The sequence below is a fragment of the Pseudophryne corroboree genome, chromosome 6 (genome assembly GCF_028390025.1).
Source record: "Pseudophryne corroboree isolate aPseCor3 chromosome 6, aPseCor3.hap2, whole genome shotgun sequence".
Taxonomy (NCBI): domain Eukaryota; kingdom Metazoa; phylum Chordata; class Amphibia; order Anura; family Myobatrachidae; genus Pseudophryne; species Pseudophryne corroboree.
In genome coordinates, this window is record NC_086449.1 from 206,787,665 (window position 1) to 206,800,576 (window position 12,912).

The 12,912-nt window shown below is 48.2% G+C and overlaps 1 protein-coding gene across 3 annotated transcripts in view; it reads left to right on the forward strand.

The window, feature by feature from the left end:
* The window catches only part of ADAMTS17 (ADAM metallopeptidase with thrombospondin type 1 motif 17), a 547,181-nt gene that overhangs the window by 512,820 nt on the left and 21,449 nt on the right, over window positions 1-12,912 (forward strand). For all 3 annotated transcript variants that reach the window (XM_063925679.1, XM_063925677.1, XM_063925678.1), the window contains one exon: window positions 12,374-12,578. In XM_063925679.1, coding sequence (XP_063781749.1) covers window positions 12,374-12,578 — 205 coding nt within the window. The remainder of the gene's footprint in view (window positions 1-12,373; window positions 12,579-12,912) is intronic.

Consider the following 12,912-nt stretch of genomic DNA (forward strand, 5'->3'; position numbering starts at 1 on the left):
GAATGACCCCCACTGTTTACAAATAAAATAGTTTTGTGGAACGTTCTTGGATATGTTGCCCCGCTGAGGAAGGTCAGAAGTCATCAAGCAAGTAGGATCTGTGGCATTGGACTGACAATGCCCCTCTATCTCGGGGTCTGCATCACCAGATCATACTCAGAATTATACACGGCCAACTTCCCTTGGTTGTTTGCTTCTATCAAGTCCCTAATGAGTCATACTATACATATATAAATTATTGAAATCACTGGTGACTGCCTTTGGGGTGAAAGAATACACACCTTTTTCATAACACTTACCATATTTGATTATATCAAAGCTTAGTCCTCCAGGAAGGATACACAATACGAGGTGAATGTGGTCACCCAGATCTGCTGTCATATTATTATTGAGACTGATTCTTTTGGGGATCTCTATGATAAAATTGGTCTCTTAGGGAGCCTCGTGATGATTCTTCAGTATAGGGATTAAATATAGTTATACCTTGTAACACATACCTTACAGTGGTTATACTGGAAATAAGAATCAATAAACACATTTCTGTGGAACCCTAGGATATGTACTAATAAGGGAACAAAGAACAAGACACAAACAATTGCTGATAATTGTATAATATTTATTAATAAGCACAAGAAAATAAGAATTTACTTACCGATAATTCTATTTCTCATAGTCCGTAGTGGATGCTGGGAACTCCGTAAGGACCATGGGGGATAGCGGCTCCGCAGGAGACTGGGCACAAAAGTAAAAGCTTTAGGACTACCTGGTGTGCACTGGCTCCTCCCCCTATGACCCTCCTCCAAGCCTCAGTTAGGATACTGTGCCCGGACGAGCGTACACAATAAGGAAGGATTTTGAATCCCGGGTAAGACTCATACCAGCCACACCAATCACACCGTACAACCTGTGATCTGAACCCAGTTAACAGCATGATAACAGAGGAGCCTCTGAAAAGATGGCTCACAACAATAATAACCCGATTTTTGTAACAATAACTATGTAAAAGTATTGCAGACAATCCGCACTTGGGATGGGCGCCCAGCATCCACTACGGACTATGAGAAATAGAATTATCGGTAAGTAAATTCTTATTTTCTCTGACGTCCTAGTGGATGCTGGGAACTCCGTAAGGACCATGGGGATTATACCAAAGCTCCCAAACGGGCGGGAGAGTGCGGATGACTCTGCAGCACCGAATGAGAGAACTCCAGGTCCTCCTCAGCCAGGGTATCAAATTTGTAGAATTTAGCAAACGTGTTTGCCCCTGACCAAGTAGCTGCTCGGCAAAGTTGTAAAGCCGAGACCCCTCGGGCAGCCGCCCAAGATGAGCCCACTTTCCTTGTGGAATGGGCTTTTACAGATTTTGGCTGTGGCAGGCCTGCCACAGAATGTGCAAGCTGAATTGTACTACAAATCCAACGAGCAATAGTCTGCTTAGAAGCAGGAGCACCCAGCTTGTTGGGTGCATACAGGATAAACAGCGAGTCAGATTCTCTGACTCCAGCCGTCCTGGAAACATATATTTTCAGGGCCCTGACTACGTCCAGCAACTTGGAGTCCTCCAAGTCCCTAGTAGCCGCAGGTACCACAATAGGCTGGTTCAAGTGAAACGCTGAAACCACCTTAGGGAGAAATTGAGGACGAGTCCTCAATTCTGCCCTGTCCGTATGAAAAATTAGGTAAGGGCTTTTATAGGATAAAGCCGCCAATTCTGAGACACGCCTGGCTGACGCCAGGGCTAACAGCATTACCACTTTCCATGTGAGATATTTTAAGTCCACAGTGGTGAGTGGTTCAAACCAATGTGATTTTAGGAACCCCAAAACTACATTGAGATCCCAAGGTGCCACTGGAGGCACAAAAGGAGGCTGTATATGCAGTACCCCCTTGACAAACGTCTGAACTTCAGGAACTGAAGCCAGTTCTTTCTGGAAGAAAATCGACAGGGCCGAAATTTGAACCTTAATGGACCCTAATTTTAGGCCCATAGACAGTCCTGTTTGCAGGAAATGCAGGAAACGACCCAGTTGAAATTCCTCTGTAGGGGCCTTCCTGGCCTCACACCACGCAACATATTTACGCCAAATACGGTGATAATGTTGCACGGTTACATCCTTCCTGGCTTTGATCAGGGTAAGGATGACTTCATCCGGAATGCCTTTTTCCTTCAGGATCCGGCGTTCAACCGCCATGCCGTCAAACGCAACCGCGGTAAGTCTTGGAACAGACAGGGTCCCTGCTGGAGCAGGTCCTTTCTTAGAGGTAGAGGCCACGGGTCCTCCGTGAGCATCTCTTGAAGTTCTGGGTACCAAGTCCTTCTTGGCCAATCCGGAGCCACGAGTATAGTCCTTACTCCTCTCCTTCTTATGATTCTCAGTACCTTGGGTATGAGAGGCAGAGGAGGGAACACATACACTGACTGGTACACCCACGGTGTTACCAGAGCGTCCACAGCTATTGCCTGAGGGTCCCTTGACCTGGCGCAATATCTGTCTAGTTTTTTGTTGAGGCGGGACGCCATCATGTCCACCTTTGGTTTTTCCCAACGGTTCACAATCATGTGGAAGACTTCTGGGTGAAGTCCCCACTCCCCCGGGTGGAGGTCGTGTCTGCTGAGGAAGTCTGCTTCCCAGTTGTCCACTCCCGGAATGAACACTGCTGACAGTGCTATCACATGATTTTCCGCCCAGCGAAGAATCCTTGCAACTTCTGCCATTGCCCTCCTGTTTCTTGTGCCGCCCTGTCTGTTTACGTGGGCGACTGCCGTGATGTTGTCCGACTGGATCAACACCGGCTGACCCTGAAGCAGAGGCCTTGCTTGACTTAGGGCATTGTAAATGGCCCTTAGTTCCAGGATATTTATGTGAAATGACGTTTCCATGCTTGACCACAAGCCCTGGAAATTTCTTCCCTGTGTGACTGCTCCCCAGCCTCTCAGGCTGGCATCCGTGGTCACCAGGACCCAGTCCTGAATGCCGAATCTGCGGCCCTCTAGAAGATGAGCACTCTGCAACCACCACAGGAGAGACACCCTTGTCCTTGGAGACAGGGTTATCCGCTGATGCATCTGAAGATGCGATCCGGACCATTTGTCCAGCAGATCCCACTGAAAAGTTCTTGCGTGGAATCTGCCGAATGGAATCGCTTCGTAAGAAGCCACCATTTTTCCCAGGACCCTTGTGCATTGATGCACTGACACTTGGCCTGGTTTTAGGAGGTTCCTGACTAGCTCGGATAACTCCCTGGCTTTCTCCTCCGTGAGAAACACCTTTTTCTGGACTGTGTCCAGAATCATCCTTAGGAACAGCAGACGTGTCGTCGGAATCAGCTGCGATTTTGGAATATTTAGAATCCACCCGTGCTGTCGTAGTACTACTTCAGATAGTGCTACTCCGACCTCTAACTGTTCCCTGGACCTTGCCCTTATCAGGAGATCGTCCAAGTAAGGGATAATTAAGACGCCTTTTCTTCGAAGAAGAATCATCATTTCGGCCATTACCTTGGTAAAGACCCGGGGTGCCGTGGACAATCCAAACGGCAGCGTCTGAAACTGATAGTGACAGTTCTGTACCACAAACCTGAGGTACCCTTGGTGAGAAGGGCAAATTGGGACATGGAGGTAAGCATCCTTGATGTCCAGAGACACCATATAGTCCCCTTCTTCCAGGTTCGCTATTACTGCTCTGAGTGACTCCATCTTGAATTTGAACCTTTGTATGTAAGTGTTCAATGATTTCAGATTTAAAATAGGTCTCACCGAGCCGTCCGGCTTCGGTACCACAAACAGCGTGGAATAATACCCCTTTCCCTGTTGTAGGAGGGGTACCTTGATTATCACCTGCTGGGAATACAGCTTGTGAATGGTTTCCAATACCGCCTCCCTGTTGGAGGGAGACGTTGGCAAAGCAGACTTCAGGAACCGGCGAGGGGGAGACGTCTCGAATTCCAATTACGACCCCCCACCGTACCTGAGTCCGCTTGTAAGGCCCCAGCGTCATGCTGAGGACTTGGCAGAAGCGGGGGAGGGCTTCTGTTCCTGGGAAGAGGCTGCCTGCTGCAGTCTTTTTCCCCTTCCTCTGCCCCGGGGCAGATATGAGTGGCCTTTTGCCCGCTTGCCCTTATGGGGACGAAAGGACTGAGCCTGAAAAGACGGTGTCTTTTTCTGCTGAGAGGTGACCTGGGGTAAAAAGGTGGATTTCCCAGCCGTTGCCGTGGCCACCAGGTCCGATAGACCGACCCCAAATAACTCCTCCCCTTTATACGGCAATACTGCCATATGCCGTTTGGAATCCGCATCACCTGACCACTGTCGCGTCCATAACCCTCTTCTGGCAGAAATGGACAGCGCACTTACTCTTGATGCCAGAGTGCAAATATCCCTCTGTGCATCTCGCATATATAGAAATGCATCCTTTAAATGCTCTATAGTCAATAATATACTGTCCCTGTCCAGGGTATCAATGTTTTCAGTCAGGGAATCCGACCAAGCCAGCCCCGCACTGCACATCCAGGCTGAGGCGATTGCTGGTCGCAGTATAACACCAGTATGTGTGTGTATAAACTTTTTAGGATATTTTCCAGCTTCCTATCAGCTGGCTCTTTGAGGGCGGCCGTATCAGGAGACGGTAACGCCACTTGTTTTGATAAGCGTGTGAGCGCCTTATCTACCCTAGGGGGTGTTTCCCAACGCGCCCTGACCTCTGGCGGGAAAGGGTATAATGCCAATAATTTTTTAGAAATTAGCAGTTTTTTATCGGGGGAAACCCACGCTTCATCACACACCTCATTTAATTCATCTGATTCAGGAAAAACTACGGGTAGTTTTTTCACACCCCCACATAATACCCTTTTTTGTGGTACTTGTAGTATCAGAAATGTTCAAAACCTTCTTCATTGCCGTGATCATGTAACGTGTGGCCCTACTGGAAATCACGTTTGTTTCCTCACCGTCGACACTGGAGTCAGTGTCCGTGTCTGGGTCTGTGTCGACCATCTGAGGTAACGGGCGCTTTAGAGCTCCTGACGGTGTTTGAGACGCCTGGACAGGTATTAACTGTTTTTCCGGCTGTCTCATGTCGTCAACAGTCTTTTGTAAAGTGCTGACGCTATCACGTAATTCCTTCCATAAGACCATCCAGTCAGGTGTCGACTCCCTAGGGGGTGACATCACTATTACAGGCAATTGCTCCGCCTCCATACCATTTTCCTCCTCATACATGTCGACACAACGTACCGACACACAGCACACATACAGGGAATGCTCTGATAGAGGACAGGACCCCACTAGCCCTTTGGGGAGACAGAGGGAGAGTTTGCCAGCACACACCAGAGCGCTATATATATATATATACACAGGGATAACCTTATATAAGTGTTTTTCCCTTATATAGCTGCTGTAATTATTAATCTGCCAAATTAGTGCCCCCCCCCTCTCTTGTTTTACCCTGTTTCTGTAGTGCAGGACTGCAGGGGAGAGTCAGGGAGCTTCCCTCCAACGGAGCTGTGAGGGAAAATGGCGCTTGTGTGCTGAGGAGATAGGCTCCGCCCCCTTCTCGGCGGCCTTTCTCCCGCTTTTTTAAGGAAAAACTGGCAGGGGTTAAATGCATCCATATAGCCCAGGAGCTATATGTGATGTATTTTTAGCCATCTAAGGTGTTTTTATTGCGTCTCAGGGCGCCCCCCCAGCGCCCTGCACCCTCAGTGACCGGAGTGTGAAGTGTGCTGAGAGCAATGGCGCACAGCTGCGGTGCTGTGCGCTACCTTATTGAAGACAGGACGTCTTCTGCCGCCGATTTTCCGGACCTCTTCTGTCTTCTGGCTCTGTAAGGGGGCCGGCGGCGCGGCTCTGGGACCCATCCATGGCTGGGCCTGTGATCGTCCCTCTGGAGCTAATGTCCAGTAGCCTAAGAAGCCCAATCCACTCTGCACGCAGGTGAGTTCGCTTCTTCTCCCCTTAGTCCCTCGGTGCAGTGAGCCTGTTGCCAGCAGGACTCACTGAAAATAAAAAACCTAATTTAAACTTTTACTCTAAGCAGCTCAGGAGAGCCACCTAGTATGCACCCTTCTCGTTCGGGCACAAAAATCTAACTGAGGCTTGGAGGAGGGTCATAGGGGGAGGAGCCAGTGCACACCAGGTAGTCCTAAAGCTTTTACTTTTGTGCCCAGTCTCCTGCGGAGCCGCTATCCCCCATGGTCCTTACGGAGTTCCCAGCATCCACTAGGACGTCAGAGAAAATATAAGGATATACACATACTATAATAGGCATACAGAACTATAGCTTGCGGACGCCCTGTGTGTGGGAAGTCACATATTTGAAATACTTTTTCTATTCTTTCACTTCTTTATTTTATCCTATATTTCGCAATGTTCTTTTTAATAATATGAATTAAAAGTTAAATTTTATTATGAGTAATAACGTGTACCACTATATGGCAATCTTGTTTTCTTCCTGTATATATATTATCCTACCTTGCCTGTGGTAGCACCCCCCAATAAAGACTATTTATATGAACAAAACAGAAAATACCTAAGGTGGTCAATTCAAAATAATAGAAGACTTGTGCGACCTTCCTCCTCTCCATTTAATCAAGTTGGATATTTCTGCATGGAATAAACAATTCATATCGTGGTTTGGCCGTATGACAGCAATTAAAGTGTCCGTCCTACCCCATCTACTTTATCTATGGCAACACTCCCGATACACATCCCTGAGAAAACATTGAATCTTCTCTAAAAGGATCTCACTGACATCCACCTCAGGCGGGGTTGGAGGACCTGATCTCTTGAAATATTGTGCGGTACACCTTGCCCCGTGTATGCACCCCCCCCCCCCCCCCCCCCTTCTTTCACAGAGTGTGTGGACAGCTATTGAGACCAATATTTTATCTTTCTACACCCCACCCAGCCTTTTTTGGTTCTTACCCCCAAACTGCCCTATTACCACCTCTTAACTGCCGACCGTCCATTGAACTTTTCACATGTGGGATTTTTGTACTAAACTTTATCGCCTTTGCTCTTTCCATCCTTTGTTAACCCCCCTCTAGAATAATTTGGCATTCAAATACTGTACTTTGTGTATTTCAAAAAAATGTCAATAAACAGTTTGACCCTCTATCTGGATCTTCTTTTACCTTCCTTCTTCTGGTATTCAGGGACTCAGGAGTGTACTCTAGGGCATCAGAAATGATTTTTCATCCTAGTGGATGGCATAAAGACCCCTCAGATAAACTGAATTGAAGATTGGTATAATTACGTCTCGTATGTGTGTTTTTATTGTTTGTGTGTGTGCGTATATTCACATTGTATTGCATATTATGGCCCCACCCTTCTTCCTCTGCTCTCCTCACGGGGAGCTCTGCACAGATCTTGTAACATTTTCTTTTTAGTTTTCTTTTTTTACTACATGAGACTATATATGGTTTTATAATGCCAGTAAGTGGCACAGGGTAACTGGCTGGGCTTCATAGCACCCATGGGGCAAACATAACTATGGCTGGCAAGGAAAACACAAAAAGGCTGAGTACAGAGCAGACTAGTTTCTTTGTGAGATGTGCTGTATAGCAGCCAGTCCTATGTACTGCAATGTTCTTCTCCACTAGCAATGCTATCTGGCTCAGTGCTGAAATATACACGTGTCCCCACGCATTGTCACAAAGGTGCCCAGCCTACTCACAATAATACACAATAACAGCACTCAATCCCAATGCTGGGTCAAAAAGAATTTACAATGTCTAAGGCAAAGTAGTAATACAATAATTACCTTACTGGTACATGTTTACATGGCTTAACATAAAAGTGGACCATTGATTTTATCATTAGTACCAAGCAAGCGCACATAATATGGGGTCTCTGGTGAAGGTAATCGGGGCCGCAAATAGGTGTGTGCAGAGGGGCACTGCACATAGCGCTGCAATGTGTGTGTGGGGGGGGGGGCGGGTGGAAGGGGGGGATGCTGTTGGCGCCACTTGTCAATTATCTGTTTTAATTATTTTCACTTGCAGCTTCCCCCCTTTTTGAAGCCCTGCATCTCCTGACCTCCCCAGTCTCCTACCCTGACCCCTTCTGTCGCTAATACCTTTACAACAGTCATGAACTCAACTTGGGATTTCTTTGTTATTAGGTCACACTGTCCTTTATTACATTTCAAGATGCTGACATACCCGGGATTCAAACCCATTGTCTGTTGCATTACACTGAGACAGTCTATTCATTGAACTACAGTAGCGGTCTCCAACCCGTAGCTCGGCACTACTTCCTAGGTAGCTCTCGGCGACAATGAGGAGAGTCCACTGGCAGGCAGCCACAGAGCATCTCCTCGCTCTGAAGCAAGTACCCGCGGCGGCGCTACTGACATCTCCGACTGCGCGCCGCGTGGCCATTTGAAATATAGTGTGGACCGCCAGCCAGTCAGAGGCAGAGCTCACACACCGGCTCCTGATTGGCTGGCGGTCTGCACCATATTTCAAATGGCCGCGCAGCGCGCGGTCGGATATATCAGTAGTGCCGCCGCGAGTACTTACTTCAGAGCGAGGAGACGCGCTGTGGCTGCCTGCCAGTGGAATCTCATGTCCTCCCCTCAAACACAGCGGCGGATGCGGGGAGCAACAATTGTGAGCACTGCTGGGGGGGGGGAGGCATTATTTGTGTATCTTGCACTGCTGGGGGGGGAGGCATTATTTGTGTATCTTGCACTGCTGGGGGGGTGAGCATTATTTGTATATCTGGCACTGCTGGCAGGCAGTAATTGTATATCTGGAACTGCTGGGGGGGCACTAATTGTATATCTGGCACTACTGGGGGGCACTAATTGTATATCTGGAACAGCTGGGGGACACTAATTGTATATGTGGCACTGCTGCAGTGCTGCGGCATACCTCCCAACTGTCCCGATTTTCGCGGGACAGTCCCGTTTTTGGGGGACTGTCCCGCTGTCCCACCCGCGGGCCGTAGTGTCCCGCGGTGGGGGGGGGGCAGTTGGGAGTCTCTGTGTCTCGCTGCCCTGCTTTGCAGAGCAGCGGTGAATAGACGCTGTGCGCATGCGCACAGCGTCTATTCACTGGATTCAGAGGGAGAGGGGGCATGCCAGTGGCTCACAGAGCGCTGGGCATGCCCCCTCAGTGATGAAAACGGGGGCGTGACTCGCGATCGCGGGTCCTCCCGCGAAGCCACGCCCCCTTTTCTTAGGCCACACCTCTTTTTCCGGAGCGCGCGTGGCTTCGCCGCGTGTGTGTCCCTCTTTAGGGACCTATAAAGTTGGGAGGTATGCTGCGGGGCACTAATTGTATATGTGGCACTGCTGGGGGGCACTAATTGTATATGTGGCACTGCTGGGGGGCACTAATTGTATATGTGGCACTGCTGGGGGGCGCTAATTGTATATGTGGCACTGCTGGGGGGCACTAATTGTGTATCTGGCACTGCTGGGGGGAATTAACTGTGTATCTGGCATCGCTGGGGGGCATTACTTGTGTATCTGGCACTGCTGATGGGCATTATTTGTGTATTTGGCACTGCTGAGGGTCATTATTTGTGTATCTGGCACTATGGGGGGCATTACTTGTGTATCTGGCACTGCTGATGGGCATTATTTGAGTATTTGGCACTGCTGAGGGTCATTATTTGTGTATCTGGCACTGCTGAGGGGCATTACTTGTGTATCTGGCACTATGGGGGGCATTACTTGTGTATCTGGCACTACGCAGGGGGGGCATTACTGTGGTGAGGCCACACCCACTTTTGTGAGACCGCACCCACTTTTGTGAGCCCACACCCACTCTCACAGGAATGCGCGCGCGCATTGGGGGGAGGGGGTAGCTCTTCCAGAAGTTTTTTTTTCCGGAGGTAGCTCACACCCCAATTAAGGTTGGAGACCACTGATCTACAGTATCTGCCCTTGCATAGAAAGGTAGATAATTCTAAGTTAGATAATTCTAACTATTTGAAGCTTACCTTCTACTTTGTGAGAAAAATGATCAGCATTGTGGATGAGCACAGGGGCGGATCCAGAAGAAAATGACAGGGGGGGCACCATGGAAGGGGCAAGTACATTTGCGTGTGGCTTATGTCTCCACTACATGGGGTATGTCTCCACTACAAGGGGCGTGGCTTCACAGGACAGGGAGTGACTTGCAGTAGGTGACAGTCAGTGCGTGTCAGCTAGTGGTTGATGGAGAGTGACAGGCAGTGGGTGACGTGGAGGGTGACTGGCAGTGGGTGACACACAGTGGGAGAGAGGGTAACTGGGAGAGTGACTGACAGTGGGTGATAGAGAGTGGGTGGTGGAGAGAGTGACTGGCAGTGGGTGACAAGGAGAGTGTGACATGCAGTGGGGGGATAGGGTGACGGAGAGGGTGATTGGCAGTGGGTGACAGGGAGAGTGGCAGTGGGTGACAGCGAGAGGATGACTGGCAATGGGTGTCAGGGAGACTGGCAGTAGGCAACAGGGAGAGGGTGACATATGAGTAAGTGTAATGTGGGCCCCTATGACACACACACAGTACAAGTGGGGAGGGAAAGGAGCACACTTAAAAAAAAAAAGTTTACATTTTTTAATACAAAAAAAGTCTGTCATCATCATGCATGATATAACACATTCACATAAACAATACACACACTTCACTGACTCACTCACTCACCTTCCCTGGGATAGGTCTCCCACAGCACAGAGCCCACTCCCGCGGACTCCAGTAATGCTTCCCAGCAGTACCCAGTATGATAGTCAGCGGGTCCAGGCACATAACAGCACCCCGCTGTATTGTGGCAGCAGGCAGCCGCCGATCCTCCTGGGACTACCGCGGGTCCGGGAGAGAGTTTGAGCACTCAGCAGGCTAGGTGCACTCCGCTGCACCCAGCCTGCTACATTAACAGTATGGCGGCGGCACGCAGCCGCCGGGCCTCCTGGGACTACCGCGGCTCCGGGATTGAGTTTGCGCACACAGCAGGCTAGGTGCACTTCCCTGCACTCATCCTGCTACATTAACAGCACGCAGCCGCCGAGCCTCCGAGGACAACTTCCCTAGTGCCCGCCGGCTCTGTCAGGTGGAGATTGCCACAAATGACAGGGGGGGCACGGGCCCAAGTGCCCCCCCCCCCCCCCCCCCCCCCCTGGATCCGCCACTGGATGAGCAGATCTATGTAGTGTGTGGCTGCAAGGGATTGGATGTGTGGCTGCACACTATGTAGATCTACTCAATTGCAATGTTAATTTTTTTTTTTTTTTTTATAAAGGACCAGTAGCTTTATATAGTGTTCATAGTTTTTATGCAGGATGAAATAGCTCAATGAGTAGGGTGTTTGATTAGAATTCAACAGGTTATTGGTTTGAATCCTGGGTATGGTAGTATATTGAAATGTATTATTTAATAAAGGGTATTGTAACTTAATAACAGTGAGCTCTCAAGGTAAGTGCATGAATGTGGTATAAAGAGGATTTGTGTCCAAATCCATTTTCGTACAGTGGTCTATGAATGTGTATTATTTATATATATATATATTAAAAATGTGGGCAAGGGGCATCATGGCATGGGCTTTCTCTGTTATCAATCTTGTCATGCTCCTTCCACACGAGGCATGCGCCTTATGTACCTTTTGAAAAAAATAGGGTTGGGGCGGGGGCGCCAATTCTTTCTCTGGTACAGGGCACCAAGTCTAGTTACAGCTCTGAAGGTAATTACATCAGTGGTAATCCCAAATAGATGCCACAAGGTGAATCTTAAAGTCTAACGTACAGTGGTCCGTTGTCTGCAGAGGGTGGCATCCCGCACCTTTGCTGTGCACATTCTTACCCACTGCTTCTTCCTGATACAGCAGTCTATGTGGTCTTAGTACTTCCCACCCCACCCCGGTGGTGGTGGCTTTGCTGAAATAACATAAGTCACGGTTCTCAGTGACAGGTGGACAGATCCAGTCACCATATATTAAAAGCATTGATGAGAAGGCGTTTACCAGTGTACTGTTCGGCTTGTTCCTTGTACTGTGCAGACATTTATTGAAGAAATTATTCTGTAAATATTGTTTTTATTTTTTAAATCTAAATTATTTCCAGTTCATCTCCAAAAGCAGAAAACCTAATGATGTGCTGCTGTATATCTAAAACATAATTATGTCATATAAAGTAGCTAACTTTCATACACATACTATATATAATGTATATACTGTATGTCAAGTAAATCACAATAAATGCAAATGTGATATCAACGTTTCAGTTATATTTCAACTGCCATCATTATCCTGAAGACCGTTGTATGATAACTGAAAAGTTGATATTAATTTTTTTGTTGGTATTATTATCAATAGTCTTTATTGATGGAATTAATCCTTTAAATACAAAGGATAAAGTATATATATAATGTAATGGTCATCTTCTTTCCTCAGGTGGGTGACGGGTTCATGGGGTCAGTGCTCGGCCACCTGTGAGAAAGGCTTCCAGCAGAGAGAGGTGACCTGTGTGTACCAGCTGCAGAATGGTACTGATGTCACCACCCAGAATATTTACTGCACGGGCGCTAAGCCAGCAACAGCGCAGACCTGTGACGGTCAAGACTGTCTGTCTATCTGGGAGGCTTCGGAATGGTCAAGGGTAAGAGTGCATAACTACCTTCTTCTTCAAACCATACAGATGGAGCAGCGCTCATCTGAGGCGGCTCCATCGCAGGCGTGCACCTCCGGCTTGACTAGGTGGACGCCTAGTCACGCCGGTAGTGCATAGAGATGCTCATGCATTGAGACGCTCCCATTCTGAGCGTCTCTGTCCGGGCATGCGGACAGAGACGCTCTCCATTCAAGTGAAACAAAAAAATTTAAATTCATCCACCCGCTACTCGTAGACAAAAAGGTGTATGTGGACACATCTGTATATTGGTAAAATAAAAGTAAATAATTTAATTGGAAAGTAAATGCTATTTATTATGTCT